The following is an 18,519-nucleotide window of genomic DNA, read 5'->3' on the forward strand; positions in this document are numbered from 1 at the left end:
GTACAAGAGACTCAGGATTTGCACCACCAGGTTCAAAAACAGTTACTGTCCCTCAATCATCAGACTCTTGAATAAAAGGGGATAACTACACTCACTTGCCCCATCATCAGGATGTTCTCACAATCAACAATCTCACAGTAAGGGCGCTTTATCTCATTATACAATTTTCTCGTTATTTATTGCTATTTATTTGTATTTGCATTTGCAGTTTGTTGTCTTCCGCACTCTGGTTGATCTTTCATTGATCCTGTTATAGTTGCTATTCTATAGATTTGCTTAGTATGCCTGCGGAAACAAATTTCAGGATTGTATATGGTGACATAGATGAATTTTTGTTGTAACATTAATTTGAACTTTCAGCATTACAATGGAGTCGAAATTAGACGGAATGCATGGAATCAATATATTCTAACGGTGTCACTCCAAACATGCCCGAGGAATTCTCAGCAGCTTGGGTCTGGTTTACCAAACTTTTACCTTACAAAGAAGGTGATTCGGAATTGTCAGCCTTTTGAAGGTCATTTCAATTCTGGATAGTTTTATTTGTTGAGAACATAACTCACGCCCACTGACATAAAGCATGCATAAGAACTCCAAAGGGCGGTCTATAATGAGACTGACCCAAATGTATAAAAGTCGTCAGCGAGTGTGAACTTCAATCGGGACTTTAATTGCCCTTAATTTAAGGGTAGTTTACTGTTTGAATCTGGTGAAAGTGGTACAACTGTGAATTTGGAGATACAGCCTCTCTAGCTTTTTCTCCAGAATCTGCGTACTCTGTCACCATGAGTTTTGGGGAACCGCTGACAACTTTGTTGGTTGTTTTATTGAGCGTCCTGCTTCTGGTGAGATTCTTTCAAAACAACCAGCGGCAGAAAGGCAGGCTTCCCCCGGGTCCTCCTGCCCTCCCGATCGTCGGCAACCTGTTCCAACTGGATTTCAAAGCACCCCACAAATCCCTCATCAAGGTAGGGACAACGTCTGAATATTTAAATTACACATCGAGAGAATTCTTTATTAACACTTCCTCCACTCGAGGTAGCTTTCTTTGACAAAACAGCCGAAGCAGTTGCGTGAGGGCTGATGTTTTTCCAAAGTAAATCGCGGCATCAAATAATCTGTATCTCGCTATTATCGACACGCTCAAAATGCTGGAGGAACTCAGCAGGCCAGGCGGCATTTATGGAAAAGAGTAGTGTCGACTGTACTCTTCCAGAGGTGCCGAGTTCCTCCAGCATTTTGTGTGTGTTGCTCGGGTTTCGGACACCTGCTGATTCTCTCTTGTTTGCGACCTGGATATTGAACAGTACAATGCAAAACTCTCAGGCACATACATATGGCTAGGGTGCCTAAGACTTTTGCACAGTACTGTAGTGATTTTATGCATTGCATTGTATTGCTGCCGCAGAAAGAGAAGGAATTTCATGACATGTGAGTGATGATAACCTGGTTCTGATATGGGTCTTTATTGTGGACTGAGAGTGGGAGGGGAAGTCACGGTTGGGAAAGGGGAAGGAAGAGGGGAGGGTGTGGGAAGCACCACAGACGTTCTGTAATGATCAATAACCAGCTGTTTGGAATCAGATCACCTTGCCTGGGGTCTCAAAGCTGGATACGTCTACACCCACGCCACCCCTGCCCCTGGCACTCCTTCTCTGCCACCCGTCCCAGGGCATTCCACCCTCACCATTCCAAAATTCCTTTTCTCCGGCCAGTTTTACAAACTCGTCATCCGTTCGCTATTGACAAATACAGTTCTGTGCCTAAGCCGTTTGGTCCCTGAAAGGAAAATTGCTGTGGGTCTTATCTCTGCTCTAGCTAAATTGATTGACAAACCTCGTATGGAGTATAAAATGTTAAAAAACAATATGCATTCCTTGTTTCACCACAGCTGAGTGAGCAGTATGGCCCCGTGTTCACCTTCTGGTTCGGCAGCTTCCCTGCAGTGGTGGTGTGTGGTGCCGAAGTGATGAGAGAGGCCCTGATTGGCCACGGGTATGACTTCAGCGGCCGATATCTCATACCCGTCATGGATAAAATTACAGAGGGCTATGGTAAGAGAATTTTTAATTTAACTCGAGTTATTTTGTTGCTGCTTCCGCTCTATTGAAATCTGAATATATTTGTTACTTATACGCCGCGGTTGTTAATACTGCTGAAAGAGACGGCACTTGCTGTTCGTTTTTAGTTATAATTTTAATTTATTATTTAGAAATAACAGCGTGGAACAGGGACTTCGGGCTCAAGGAGCCGCACCGCCCAGATACTAGGTTAATCACAGGACAGTTTACAATGACTAATTAATAGATTCATAGAAGTTTTCAGCACAAAACAGGCCCTTCGTCCCTTCTAGTCCGCGCCAACCCATTTAATCTGCCAATTCGCAAGGACTTGCACCCGGACCATAGCCCTCAGTACCCCTACCACACATGTACCTGTCCAAAGTTTTCTTAAACATTGAAATTGTGCTCGCATGCACCACTTGCGCTGACAGCTCATTCCACGCTCTTCTGACCCTCTGACTAAAGAGGTTTCCTTTCATGTTCACCTTAAATTTTTCAACCTTTCACCCTTAGCCAATAACCTCTAATTGTAGTCCCACCCGATCTCAGGGGGAAAAGACTGCATGTTTTCTATCTATATCCCTCATAATCTTGTATACCTCTATTAAATCTCCTCTCAATCTTCTACATTTCAAAGAATAATTCCTAACCTATTGAATCTTTCCATATAACTCGGGTCCTCCAGTTCTGGCAACGTCCCTGCAAATTTCCTCTGTACTTTTTCAATCATATTTATATCTTTCCTCTAGGTAGGTAACCAAAACTGTACACAGTACACCAAATTAGGGCTCACTGACATCTTCAACTTCAACACAACATCTCACCTCCTCTACTCAGTACTTTGATTTAAGAAGACCAATGTGCCAAAAGCTTTCTTCACAACTCTCTCGACATTTGCAACCACTTTAAATGAATTCTCAGCTCCCTCTGTTCTACTATCCTACTATCCCATATGTCTTCGGACTGTGGGAGAAAACCAGAGCACCCGGTGGAAACCCAAGCCATTGAGAAGATAGCGCTGAGAATCCTGTACACTGATGTTACTTCCACGATGCTGCCTGAGAAGAGTGTTCCAGGATTTAGAACGTGACAATGAATGTGGGTATCACGGCTGAGATACCTCTCTACCAAAGGAGGTGTAAGGGCTGGGAGCCATGGGAGCAGGTGGTGGTTGGTCGTATGAGCAGCTGGTGCAGATTACAAGTCCTGGTTATGCAACCACTGACACCAGGCAGACAATCTCTGAAAAATATTGATCATGGCTGGGTTCACCAATCTTGTGAAGACACTGCCCAAAAGAAGGCAATGACAACCAGTTCTGCAGAAAAACTTGCCAAGAACAATTATGGTGAAGGAACCATGATTGCCTATATCAATATGACATGTCACATAATGAAGATGTTGATGAAGGAATACTGATATACTGTATATCCAAGCAGCTGTGCAATGAATGGAAGGACACTAGGGAGTGTGGTGGAATAGAAGGACCTCAGATTCAGATTCATCGTGTGAACATTGAAACATACCGTGAAATGCATAATTAGTGCTAACAGCCAATACACCCAAGGATGAGCTGGGGACAGCATGTAAATGTTGCCACACATTCCAACACTAACATGCCCGCAATGTTCCACAGGACAACAAAACTAGACACCGGCAAAATGTGCCTTAGGAGTACAAAGAGTCCTGATAAAGAGTCTCGGCACAAAATGTCCACCATTTATTCCTTTCCATAGATGCTCCCTGACCAGTTGAGTTCCCTCAGCATTTTGTGTCTGTGTGCTGCTCTAGATTTCCAGCATCTGCAGATTTTCTCATGTCTAGGAGTACAAGTACGCTGTTTGTTGAAAACTGCATCACAGATGGACACGGTGGTAAAAAAAGATTCAAAATTCAAACTGATTCTGGAGAAGATGTTGCCAATCTGTAGTGACTGAGGTCTGTAAGTGAGGAAATTGAGGATCCATTTGGTGGAGTTTCTTTACCAATATCTCATGGTATTTGCAGTAATTGTATCTAGTATCTACATAAAGTGCTGCTCCAAAGTCAAAGATCAAAGTAAATTTATTTTCAAATACATACATGTCACCATACAGAACCTTCAAATTAATTTTCTTGTTGGCATGCTCAATAAAAAAATCTATAGAATAAGAACTATAACAGAACCAATGAAAGACTGCACCAACTTGGGCATTCAACCTGAGTGCAGAAGACAGCAAACTGTGCTAATACAAAAATAAAGAAATGATATTAATCAATAAATAAGGAATATTGAGAACAGGAAATGAAGAGTCCTTGACAATGAGTTCCTCAGTTGCGGAAAAATTTCAGTGATGAGGTGACTGAAGTTGTCCCCCTTGGTTCAAGAGCCTGATGGTTGAGGGATAATAACTGATCGTGAACCTGGAGGTGTGAGCCCTGAGGCTCTCACACTGGCCTTCATCAGTCAGGTCCTTGTGTACGAACCAAGCGAAAGATCTCCCAATAAATAGGGGTTCCACAAGTGTAGAGAGAGACACACAGAGATAGACAAACTCTTCAATCGTTTATTCTCATGCCACTAAATCAGCATGGTTTTGATAGGACTTTCACAAGCTTTGAGACACAGAGACAGATGAACTCTTTGGTCTTTTGTTCTCATGTGTTGGTGCCTGAGGCCAGGAAAAAATCCAGCCACTATCAGCAAATGGTAGCATCATGCACTGACATTTGACATTAACAAACTTACAGCGTTTAACTTGTACAGACACTCTACATGCTGTGAACTCACGAAGAGTTAAAGTGTCACTTGGAACTGTCAGATTTTCATCCAGTATTTTACAAAAGTTGAAACAACACAGATATTATATCACAGGTGTATAAGTTGTTAGTGTGGCCACACCTGGAGGACAGTGTACAGTTTTGGTCACCTTGTTAAAGGGAAGATGTGGTTTCAACTGGAAGGAGTGTAGAGAATCGTTATGGGATATAGCCAGGTCTAGAGGGCGTGAGTATGGGGAGAGAGTAACCTGGCCTGGTTTTATTCTTTGGAACACTGGAGAATGAGAGGAGACAATCTTAGCATTATCTGCAATACCCTTCTCAACCTGATTTTTGGTAATCCGAATTTCCCTCTTGACTATAGCTCTCATATTTTCAATGCACTACGATTAACTTAATCGGTTTCTTTTATTTATTCTTTATATAGCTGTCTTTTCTTCAATAATTTTATGTATATCTTTAATTATCCATGTATTTGATCTTTTGTTTTTATTGCTTCTCCCGGCCTTCGGTAGGAACATTTCCTACACTGTGTGTAATACCTCTTTAAATCAACCCCATTGTTTCTCAACTGACTCAATGTCAAGCCGTTCCTTCCAGTTTACCTTCTGAAGTCTTTGATGCATCTGCACCAACTTTGCCGTTCTGAAATTCAGTTTAATGGTTTTTAGATTTTACTGATATATATATTTACACAAAGCATCAACACTAATAATATTATGATTGCTTGTTCCTAAAAGCTCAACGACTTCCATGCTCAAAATTCTATCATGATTGTTACAGAATATCAAATCTAGACAGGCCTTCCTCCTTGTTAGTGCAGTTACACATTGGGTCAAAAACAATCATTATAACTCAATGAATTCACATTCCTCTAATTCTTGAGTCACTGGGTTCTCCCACTCAACACTTGGGAAATTAAAGTCACCCATAACTATAATATCACCTCAGAACTTGCTTTTCTAATATTCTGATAGTTGTTTATTAAAGTCACTATCAGCACGAGAGGGTCCATAACATACAGTCAATGTTATTTCCTTATCCTTATAGCTTTCAATTTTCACCCAGGTTGCTTCACTAAGTCTCGATTCATCTCCGATCACAAGGAGCCTCATGTTTAAATTCTCCCTATGTATGTGTCTACTTTACCATCTTGCGTATCTTTACGAAACAAAGTATATTCTTTAATACTATATTCATCACCATCCTTTGAGGTCAGCCAGGTTCAGTTATTGCTGTTGTATCATATTTATACACACTAGCATGTAATTCCAGCTCATTTATTCTTAATAGTTCTTGCATTTTTACAGGCCATCCCCAGTCTATTACTGAAGTTTTTCTTCCTATTCTGACTGATTTTTATATCTTTGAAGCCTATAGTTGGTTTATGTCCTAATATGTTATTCTCCACGATGATGTTTAAACAGTTGAGCCCGGCCTCTTCCTAGTACCCTGCTCCTCATTCCCTAGTGTAAACAGATCTCAGCTAACTGAAGCATACGCCTGCCCACTACATTAGTGCCCCTCCAGTTCAAACGCAACCAGTCCCAGCGGTACAGGTTCCATCAGCCCCAAAAGATGCCCAAATGTCCCATAAACCTATGCCCCTCTAACCTACACCATGATTTGAGCCGCACATTAAATCTTATCTGCTTCATTTTATCTGGACTTGTACCTTTAAATATATAATTGTCTGTGGCAACAAATTCCACAGATTCACTTCTGTCTGGCTAAAGAAGTTGCTCATCATCTCTGTTCTAAGGGATGTCCTATTCTGAGGCTGTAACCTCTGGTCCTAGACTCCCCCAATAAAGGCAACATCATTACCATGGGCAGCATGGTAGTGTAGTTGTTAGCACAATGCTTCACAGCACCAGTGATCCGGCTTCAATTCACGTCACTAACAGTAAGGAGTTTGTATGTTCTCCCCATGACTGCGTAGGTTTTCTCCGGTTGCTCCTGTTTCCTCACACAGTCCAATGATGGTGTTGAGTTCGTAGGTTAATTAGTCATTGTAAATTGCCCTGTGATTAGGTGAGGGTTAAATCGAGGGACTGCTGGGTGATGTGATTGAAGAGCTGGAAGGACCTATTCTGCACAGAATTTCAATAAATAAAGAGACAAATCTTCTCCGCGTCCACTCTAGGCCTTTCCATATTTGATATGTTTCAATAAGATCCTCATTCTTCTAAACTCCACAAGTACAGGCCCAGAGTTATCAAATGCACCTCAAACATTAACCCTACAATTCCTGAGATCATCCAGCAAATACAGTGCTAGAGTTATCAAGTGCTTCTCATACATTAACCCTTTAATTTCTGAGATAATCTTGTGAACCTCTCCAATTCTTTTACAGTTCCTGTTTGTTCGTCTTGTGACATCTAATCAGGGAAACCTTGGACTGTGTTTGGTGGCCAGGAACACCAGCTGATTTAACTGTGGAATTCTTTAGTAGCAATTCCTACCTAGAAGAATGAGCTCTGGGATGAGCAGCTCAGAACATCTCGGCAGTTGTAAGGAAGGGTAAAGAATAAATTGGGAAACTGGTTAAGAATGTTTGGCCCTCAGACAATAGACATCCCCTTCCAAAGGGATGTTAACCTGAGATCTCTCTTGCAGGAGTTGCTTTCAGCAGTGACGAGAGATGGAAGCAGCTTCGGAGATTCACTCTCAGCACCTTGAGGAATTTTGGAATGGGGAAAAAGAGCGTTGAGGAGAGGATTCAGGAGGAAGCCCAGTTCCTGGTCACAAGCTTCAGGAATAAGAAAGGTTTGTCACTACCACATTCGAGGACCTGCTTTCTCCCCATGTCCTTTCATGCCCTGACTAATTATGAATCTAATCTATCCACCTTTGCCTTAAATATACCTAATTACTTGGCCTCCACAGCTGCCTGTGGCAATAAATACCACAGACTCACCATTCTCTGGCTAAAGAAATTCCTCTTAATCTCTGTTCTAAAAGGACATCCCTCTATTCTGAGATTGTACCCTCTGGTCCCAGTCTCCCCCACCAAAGGAAACATCCTCTCCCCATCCTCTATCGAAGCTTTTTAACATTGGATTGATTTCGATGAGGTCACCCCTCATTCTTCTGAACTCTAGTGAATACTGTTCCAAAGGCAGCAAATGTTCTTCATATGCCAAACCTTTCAATCCAGAATCATTTTTGTGAACCTCCTCTGGATCCTCTCTAATGTCAGCATATGCTTTCTTAGATAAGGAGCCCAAAACTGCTCATTATACTCCCAGTGAGGCCTCACTGGTTCTGTATCAAGTAACTAACTGATACCTTTTGAACAGAGATGTATTTAGTATCTATAACACCACACACAAAATGCTGGAGGAACTCAGCAGGTGAGGCAGCATCTATGGAGAGGAATAACCAGTCGGCGTTTCTGGCTGAGACCGCACATCTGGACTGGAAAGGAAGGGGGAGATGCAAGAATAAGAAGGTGTCGAAGGTTATTCTCCCTTCAACCTGCCTCTCACCTCTCCCTGGTGCCCCCCTCCTTCTCTTTCTCCTATGGTCCACTCCTCTCCTAACAGATTATTTCCTCGCCAGTGCTTGGTTCTTGTTTCAACATCCCCGCCCCCACCCAGCTGACTTCGCCTATCACCTTCTAGCTTGTCCTCCTTCCCCTCCCCACAGCTCCTTATTCTGGCTTTTCCCTCTTCCTTTCCAGTCCTGATGAAGGGCTTTTGACCCAAAATGTCAACCGATTATTCATTTGCATAGCTGCTGCCTCACCTGCTGAGCTCCTCTAGCATTTTGTGTGTGTTGCTCTGGATTTCCAGGATCTGCAGAATCTCTTGTGTTTAATGTCCAAAAAGCATTTAGACCTGCCCCAAAAATTCATTTTAATGCGCTATGATTTTCTAAATGGCCTCTTTAATTTGACCAGATGAACCTTTCAACCCAAACTTTCTCCTGCGAGGTGCAACGTCAAACATCATCTGTTCCATCACCTTTGGAAAACGATTTGATTATGAAGATAAACAATTTTTCTGGCTGACAGAGCTGATTGCAGAGATTATCAGCAGTTTGAGTAGCCCTTCGATACAGGTATGTCTCTTTACAGTGGATTGTGAGTTACTGAAGTTAAGAGCGAACATATTTTCATTGTAGATTCAGGTGGTCAATGTGTCAGTGAAATTGAGAGATTCAGGATTGACATTAATTATCATCAAGATAGAGGGAGTGCATTTAATATTAATGTAGGGTTCTCAGAATACTAACTGTAATGTTAACTGTTAAGTGCTAATAATAAAATGGCTTCCCTGTAATGTTAATGAATGAGGTAATGTTTTTCTGTAGCTGTGATATTTGGGATATAACTACTGATAATGGGGAACTAACCAATAGAAGTCATGTTATTCTATCTGTATATGTGGGAACCGGGGTTGGTGTGTGGGAGATCGGCAAGGAGAGGTGAAGAGGAAGGATGTGCGAGAAGCGCTCCGGTAGACCACCGTGGTTGGTCCCAGTCCAAGGGTCGTAGAGTTCAGAGGAAATCAAATGGTGCATTGAGGTTATTGCGTGAGCTCCAGTGTTGTGTATTATCCCTATTCTTGGTGCCTTTTTATTTTATATTTTTTGTTTTTCTACTAACCCATAGTCATGTAAAATCTATAAGGTGTAATCGTTTAAACGTACATTGTGTACTGCCTGATATTTTACGTTGTGGGTTTTACGGGGCGGTGGGTTATTACACAGCATCTACACAAACATGAGACACAGTTTGGCGGGCAGATGACGGTTTCCCCTAGACGAATGTGGGTTGACAGAGCTGAGTGTTACAATTAACAAATGCCAATTTAAACAACACATGCGCTATATGTGGCTTTGTTGTGTGTGACTGTCGGTACTGTGTTTTGCACCTTGGTCCCAGAGTAATGGGGTTTCATTTGGTGATATTCATTTATGGTTGAATAATATCTGAACTTGAAACAATGCTAACAGCACCATATGTTTAATAATAATGCAACAATAATTACACCAACTCTGCCTTGGATGGGGAGACTCCGCCTACTGCCTATGGAGTGACACACATTTGTGTGGCTGCGATTAATTCTTCCTTTTCCCCAGTTTAAACTTTGAATTTTTAACTTTTATTTGTTAGATCTTAGAGGGGAATAGTTGTTATTATGTCACAATCCTTAAGAAGTGGAAAGCAGTTTCCTGAATCCAGCAATGGAAAGGGGAAATCCCTGTCTGGGCTGAGCGGTTAGAACATTCACTGATGGTTCTCGACAGGAAAATAGACAACAACACAGTAAAACTTGATGCTACCTCTTCTGAGTTGAAGTCGTTGCATGAGAGTTTTCAAATTGTGCAGGAAAATATTATTTCCCTGAATTCTGAACTTAAAGAGACGAGGCGTCAGATAGCAGGTATTTCAGCCCGCTTGGAAAAGTCTCAACATAAGGAAGCAAGATCTCGTTGGAATAGTATTCGAATTGTTGGTCTGAAGGAAGGATCTGAGAGTGGGGATTTATTGGACTATTTTGCTAACTTGTTTCAATCTCTGTTTCCGGATATTTTACCTCAACCTCCTGATATCAAAAGAGTGCATAGAATTTTCACTTCGAAATCTTGGGATCCAAATAAGCCAAGGTCAGTTTTGGTCTGCTTTCTTCATTTCAAAGTTAAAGACCAAATCATAAAATATGTAAGGAAACACAAGTTTTTAAATTCAAGGGCTCCGAGATTCATTTTTATGAAGATTATCCACGGGAAGTTATGGACCTGTGGTCTAAATTCGTTCCAACCATGAAGATAGCCTATCATAAGGGATTATTCCCATCACTTCACTATCCAGCCTGTTTAAAATTATTTCCCAAAGATTCGACTTCACGTGTTTTTCTGGATCACAAAGACGCATTGGACTATATTAACTCTATTTCGGTTGCAGCCGAGGTTTGAATCGTTTTAGGTCTGCTGAATAATTGTTATTTTGGAAAGAAAATAAGCTTTGAAGATTTCTGATTTGCTTAAGATGTCCTTTGATCGATGGACCATTTAAAGAAGATGTGAACTTTTTGATGTGGCTGATGAATGACTTTTCCAAAATCTGTTTGGTCTACTGAGCGAATTAACACAGCGGGCAGATTGTTAACCAGTTTGATTATTTGTTTCTATCCTTTTTTTTCCCCAATAATTAAGTAATAGTTCATAAGGACTTTTCTTATATATACATAGTTGGGAGGGCTTAGTAGATAGATACATAGTTTTTTAAAAAAAGTTTTTCATTGGGTGTGTAAGTTAAATGGAAAATGGCACTGATTTTTCTTCATTAGAGATTACATAGACATTCTTCTCTTTGTTTAATTTTATTGTTTTGGCATTTTCGGAGACTGTTTCTGCATTCCCCAGCTTATTATTAAGGATTAAGTATAAACATTTTTTTCCCTCTGCAGGGCTTTCCTTTTTTAGGGCCGTGTTTTTTTTGTAACAGGGGGAGGAATTAAGGAAAGCTTTTAAAATTAACATTATAAAATGGGCAGCTCATGGAGTCTTCCTCTTCTTTTACTTCTATGGGGATGCATTTCAGCTTTTTTTTTGCTGAATTTCGGGCTTTTCGGGGTGGTGGGAGGACTGGGGTTAGTTTTGAGTTATAAGATTAATTGTAGGATTAATTTTAGTTTTCTTTTTTATATATTTTTTCCCAATATGGAGCATATATATTTTGTATATGGTTATATTTATCACCGCCAGTTTTGATTAGCCCATGCTGGTATGCGTGTATTTATGTGTTAAATAAAATAAATTTAAAAAATGGTAACTAAACAGATAAACGTTGTAAATTGGAACGTATGTGGTTGGAACCATCCTATTTAGTGCAAGAAGACTTTTAAAATCATTAATCGATTCCAACCCGATATAATTTTTGCTCAAGAAACATGTATCAAAATGGGCGATCAAAATAGATTTTTTAAAATGTGGAAGGGCCTTCAATTTCATGCTACTTATCAAAACAAAACAAAGGGAGTATCTATTGTTAATATATTTAATGTGTTATTCATCCAAGAAGACATTGTGTCAGATATTAATGGTAGATTTTTAATTGTTAAAGGAACAATTTGTAATAGAAAAATTGTCCTGGCTAATCTATATGGACCTAATGTAGATGATCCTTCTTTATTTTAAAAATGTATTTGCTTTATTGCCAGATTTAACTGAATATATGTTGTTAATGGGTGGTGATTTCAACTGTTGTTTAAATCTTTTGATTGACAAGAGTTCAATCAATCAGCAGCTTCTGAGTTGTTCTGCATTACTCATTAACTCTTTTTTAAATTGATTTTGGCCTGGTTGAAATTTGGAGACATTTATATCCTAATGATAGAGATTATTCTTTTTTTTCCCACATGTTCACAAAAATATTCAAGAATCAATTGTTTTATAGCTGATCCCCGATTTTGTCCAAAGTCCAGAAATGTGAATATGATGCTATCGTTCTCTCAGATCATGCATCTTTAAGCTTAGCTTTTGAATTGAATGATGTTGTTATTGCAAATTTGCCTTGGCGTTTTCCAGAAAATTTATTACAAAGTTCAGACTTTGTCAAATTTATTGAGACTCAGATAAAATAATTTTTTCTTTTTAATAATACAAGAGATGTGTTGAAAATGATTATATGGGATACATATAAAGCATTTTACACAGTCAAATAATCTCCTATTTAGCTAAGCTTAAGAAACAGACAAAAACAGAGTTAGATAAGATTTCAAAACAGATGAACGACTTCGATAATGTTTACACGACCTCTCCTAACATTGATTTATTCAAACAAAGACTTGAACTACAATCACAATATGATTTATTATTAACTTATCCTATTGAAAGAAATTTGCTTAAATTGAAAAGTCAATTTTATGTGTTTGGGAATAAAAATAATAAGCTATTAGCATCTCAATTAAAAGCAGCTAGAGCTAAAAGACGAATTTTAAAAATTTGTAAGGTAAACAGTAGTTTAGCATGTAATTATGAAGATAGACAATAGACAATAGGTGCAGAAGTAGACCATTCGGCCCTTCGAGCCTGCACCACCATTCTGAGATCATGGCTGATCATCTACTATCAATACCCGGTTCCTGCCTTGTCCCCATATCCCTTGATTCCCCTATCCATATGATACCTATCTAGCTCCTTCTTGAAAGCATCCAGAGAATTGGCCTCCACTACCTTCTGAGGCAGTGCATTCCAGACCCCCACAACTCTCTGGGAGAAGAAGTTTTTCCTTAACTCTGTCCTAAATGACCTACCCCTTATTCTCAAACCATGCCCTCTGGTACTGGACTCTCCCAGCATCTGGAACATATTTCCTGCCTCTATCTTGTCCAATCCCTTAATAATCTTATATGTTTCAATCAGATCCCCTCTCAATCTCCTTAATTCCAGCGTGTACAAGCCCAGTCTCTCTAACCTCTCTGCGTAAGACAGTCCTGACATCCCAGGAATTAACCTTGTGAATCTACGCTGCACTTCCTCTACAGCCAGGATGTCCTTCCTTAACCCTGGAGACCAAAACTGTACACAATACTCCAGGTGTGGTCTCACCAGGGCCCTGTACAAATGCAAGAGGATTTCCTTGCTCTTGTACTCAATTCCCTTTGTAATAAAGGCCAACATTCCATTAGCCTTCTTCACTGCCTGCTGCACTTGCTTATTCACCTTCAGTGACTGATGAACAAGGACTCCTAGATCTCTTTGTATTTCTCCCTTACCTAACTTTACTCCATTCAGATAATAATCTGCCTTCCTGTTCTTACTCCTAAAGTAGATAACCTCATACTTATTCACATTAAACGTCATCTGCCAAGTATCTGCCCACTCACCCAGCCTATCCAAGTCACCCTGAATTCTCCTAACATCCTCATCACATGTCACACTGCCACCCAGCTTAGTATCATCAGCAAACTTGCCTTCATCTAAATTGTTGATGTAAATCGTAAACAGCTGTGGTCCCAATACTGAGCCCTGTGGCACCCCACTAGTCACCACGTGCCATTCCGAGAAACACCCATTCACCGCTACCCTTTGCTTTCTATCTGCCAACCAGTTTTCTATCCATGTCAATGTCTTCCCCCCGATGCCCTGAGCTTGGATTTTAATAAAAATTTTCAAGACTTTTACATAGAACTTTATAAATCTCAGTTTCCAGTTCATACTTCTAAAATGAATGCCTTTTTACAGAAGATCGATTTTCCTCAAATTTCTGTTGAAGATCAACAAACGCTTGATGCTCCTATTACTGAAAATGAAATTCAGAAAACTATTTTTTTTTAATGCAATTTGGTAAAGCTCCTGGTCTGGATGGTTATTCTGTAGGATTTTATACAAAATTTGAAAAATTGCTTTCTCCATATATGTTGGAAATGCTTAAAGATTCTTTTTTGATAGGAGAGTTACCTCCCACATTTTATGAAGCTCCTATTTCTTTAATTCTTAAGAAAGATAAAGACCCTACTGACTGTGCCTCATTTAGACCTATATCATTATTAAATGTGGATGCTAAAATTCTTTCAAAAATAATGACTAATCATCTGGAGAATATTCTAGCTGAAATTATCTCTCAAGACCAAACAGGTTTTGTAAAGGACTGTTATTCCTTCTCTAATGTTCAGAGACTGTTAAATGTAATATATTCATCCTTTTCTAAGACTCCTCAATGTGTTGTCTCTCTCGATGCTAAAAAGGCATTTGACAGAGTTGAATGGAAATACTTATTTAACGTTTTAGAGAAATTCAGCTTAGGGTATTAATTTTAATAAGTGGATCAGAATGATATATAAAAGCCCTATTGCTACTGTTATTACTAATAATTGTAGATCTCCTTTTTTTCGGCTTTCGCTGGGTACCAGACAAGGATATCCATTAAGTCCCTTGTTATTTAATTTGCTGTTGGAACCCTTGGCTATTGCACTTTGGAAGCTAAAGATATTCATGGAATTTTCATAAATGGGACTATTCATCAGATCTCCCTTTATGCTGATGATCTCTTAGTTTATATTTCGAATCCTGAAGAATCCATTCCTAGTTTATTGAAACTATTAAACAAATTTGGAAATTTTTTGGGATATAAACTAAACCTTCATAAAAGTGAATTATTTCCCCTAAATGATTCTGCTTCTATATATGATGATACTCCTTTTAGAGTTATGGACTCTTTTAAATATTTAGGTATTATTATTACTAAAAATCATAAAGACCTTTATAAAGCTAATTTGGTTCCTTTAGTGGATTTAATGAAGCAGTTATTTTGTAGATGGAATCCACTTACACTTTTGTTAGCCAGCCGAATTCATGCAGTTAAAATGATGATTTTACCAAAATTTTTATATGTATTTCAAAATATCCCTATTTTTTTAACTAAGAAGTTTTTTGATAAGGTTGACTCTATTATCTCATCTTTTGTTTGGAATAATAAAGGACCAAGAATCGGTAAATATCATTTACAAAAATTAAAAAAGGATGGAGGTCTTGCTTTGCCTAATTTAAGAATGTATTATTGGGCTGTTAATATACGTTATATGTGTTTTTGGTTATATTGGGCTGATAAAAATGAATGACCACCTTGGGCTGATTTGGAATTGAATGCTGTGAAACAGTTTCCCTTATCCTCATTATTAGGAGCTTCTCTACCTGTACAACTGGCCAAAATCACTAATTTAAATTTATACCCTGTGATTAAGCAGTCATTACAAATTTGGTTCGAGTTTCGTAACTTTTTCAATCTTAAAAAATTTAAACTTTTTAGTTTATTGAAATTATTTATTTAAACCTTCATTAAGTGATCCTACCTTTCTTTGACAGAATAAAGGAGTTTAATCCTTAAAAACACAAAATGCTGGCAGAACTCAGCAGGCCAGACAGCATCTATGGGAGGAGGTAGTGACGACGTTTTGGGCCGAAACCCTTCATCAGGAAGGCCCGAAATGTCGTCACTACCTCCTCCCATAGATGCTGTCTGGCCTGCTGAGTTCTGCCAGCAATTTGTGTTTTTATTTATTTCCAGCATCTGCAGATTCACTCATGTTGAATTTAATCCTTCATGGATCTGTTCCAAAATGGCCAATTGATGTCTTTTGAGAAATTAGTGACTAAATACTCTCTCTCATATTCACATTTCCTGCTATATCTTCAGGTCAGGCACTTCTTACAAGAATATTTAAGTAATTTTGCTGTATATACAGGATTCTGACCTGTTTTCATTTTAAAAATGAACCCTTTAGTGAAAGATTTTATTGGGAAAATTTATAATTTATTGTTACAACAGCACAATTACCCTTCACTTAAGATTAAGCAAGATTGGGAGAGAGAGCTTAACATGACCTTGATAGCAGAGGATTGGTTGCGGATTTTGAAGTTGGTTAACTCTTCTTTGATCTGTGCTAGTCACTCTTTAATTCAATTTAAAATTGTACATCATTACTATTTGACAAAGGAGAGACTGTCTAAAATGTTTCCTAATATTGATAGTCAGTGTGATAGATGTAAAACTGAGACACATTGACACATATGTTTTGGTTGTGTTCTGTACTGAAACATTTTTGGAAATCTATTTTCTCTACAATTTCTAAAGTTTAAAAAATTAATTTACAACCTAATAAATTGACAGTTCTGTTTGGTATAATCCCTCAATATATTCATGGTATTTCTCTATCAGACCAACATGTAATTGCATTCATTACATTATTGGCCAGAAGGGCTATTTTGTTGAAATGGAAAGATGCTTCTGCTCCTACTTTGATACAATGGTTCTCTCAGGTGATGCTATGTCTTAGTTTGGAGAAAATCAGAAGTTGAACTTTTGATCCTCGATTTGATTTTGAGAAAAGGTGGAGTTCATTTGCCCACTAGTATCATCTGATTTGAGTTAATTAATATGGTTTCCTTCCAATTTTTGCTTAAATGGATTTGAGTTGGTGGATTGATGTCTTTCTTCTATGGAAGCTTGTATTTTGTATAGCTTCAGGGTTGTGCTCCCAATGAGGTTTTTTTTTGGGTTTTTTTTTAGTTTGTAGGGTTTTTTTTTCTTAGTAAGGGTTCTTTTTTCCTTTCTTTTCTTTCATTCAAAAAATATTCTTAATATTTTATTTTTTCTTGTTATTGATATATTGCTTAGCTTTGTTAATCAGTTATTTGCTAATTTAATTCTTCATTGTACATAATGACATATTGACTTGATTATCTTAATGGTTTTATGGTTAATCTTCAATAATAATTAATAAAAAAGATCTTGAAAATGGAAACTCTGCCTTGGATGATCCCAAAAGGAGGAGGGTGGGTATGGCGCTAGTAACCCCATCTCATAAAAATCACAGAGCTACAGAAACTCCAAAGACCGCGTCACTGAGAGAGGAAGAAGATGGGCTATACCTGGGGATAACTTGAAAGACTGGCCCAGGACCAAGAACTCTGGCGGGAGATAATAATATCACAATGTGTTTCGATGTAAATGTGACAAAGTGAATTTCTTGCCTCTAACCTGCTTCCTTTACCCCTTCTTCTTCTTCCAAATGTTTCTTCTACTGTTGGAGCCTGTGATCTACACTACGGTGTGTGTTTTTGGGCCAATTGAGTGATCAGGCACTTCGCATTCTCGAGGCCAAAAATCTTGGAGATGGGACGCGAGCCCATAATTGACTCAATTTCTCACTGATCTCACCATTTGAGGAGTCAAGGAAGATTGAAATCATCGAGGCAAGAGCAGAAGATGGGCAGGTGTTCAGTGCCATCTAGCAGCCTCTCACTCGCAGCTGCCAGAGGAAGGTGTCTGTGTGTGACGGTCTCTCTCCCTCCCCCCCTACATTTCACTTGCTGCTCCCAAAGGAAGGTCCCTTCTTTTGAAAAGACTTTCTCTCACCTTCTTAGTTGATGCTGCCAGACGATTGTGCTGGAGTCTTGGGTCTTGGATAAGGTTTAATCAATGCAGTTTGTGGATTGGATTGAAATGAACTGACTTTATTTCTTACATCCTTCACGTACATGAGCAGTAAAAATCTTTACGTTACGTCTCCATCTAAATGTGCAATCATAGCAATTTATAATAATTTATAATTAATAGAAGTCGATGCAATATACAGTACACTCAAGTCAGCGTGAGTTCATCAGTCTGATGACCCGGTGGAAGAAGCTGTCCCGGAGCCTGTTGGTCCTGGCTTTTATGTTGCAGTACTGCTTCCCGGATGGTAGCAGCTGGAATAGACTGTGGTTGTAATGGCTGGGAGTCCAGTCATCCTACGAGCCCTTTTTATACACCTGTCCTTGTAAATGTCCTGACTCATGGGAAGTACACAACTACAGATGCCCACACCACTCTCTACAGAGTCCTGTAATTGACAGAAGTACAGTTCCCATAACAGGTAATAATTCAGTCAGTCAAGATGCTCTCAATTGTGCCCCTGTAGAAAGTTCTCAGGATTTGGGGGCCCATACCAAACTTCCTAAACCGTCTGAGGTGAAAGAGGCGCTGTTGTGCCTTTTTCACCACACAGCTGGTGTGTACAGACTATGTGAGGTTCTCGGTGGTGTGGATGCCGAGGAACTTGAAGCTGTTTACCCTCTCAACCCAGGATCCGTTGATGTCAATAGGGGTTAGCCCATCTCCATTCCTCCTGTAATCCACAACCAGCTCTTTTGTTTATGCAATATTGAGGGAGAGGTTGTTTTCTTGACACCACTGTGTCAG

General features: G+C 39.2%; 1 protein-coding gene across 2 annotated transcripts in view; it reads left to right on the forward strand.

Annotated features, from left to right (window-relative positions):
- The first annotated feature begins 618 nt into the window (after positions 1–618).
- Positions 619–18,519, forward strand: part of LOC140737361 (cytochrome P450 2C19-like) — a 69,057-nt gene continuing 51,156 nt past the window's right edge. For both annotated transcript variants that reach the window (XM_073063819.1, XM_073063818.1), the window contains exons 1-4: positions 619–968; positions 1,892–2,054; positions 7,443–7,592; positions 8,728–8,888. In XM_073063819.1, the coding sequence (XP_072919920.1) occupies positions 786–968; positions 1,892–2,054; positions 7,443–7,592; positions 8,728–8,888 (657 nt within the window). In that variant the 5' untranslated portion in view covers positions 619–785. The remainder of the gene's footprint in view (positions 969–1,891; positions 2,055–7,442; positions 7,593–8,727; positions 8,889–18,519) is intronic.

The sequence above is a fragment of the Hemitrygon akajei genome, chromosome 12, assembly GCF_048418815.1.
Source record: "Hemitrygon akajei chromosome 12, sHemAka1.3, whole genome shotgun sequence".
Taxonomy (NCBI): Eukaryota; Metazoa; Chordata; class Chondrichthyes; order Myliobatiformes; family Dasyatidae; genus Hemitrygon; species Hemitrygon akajei.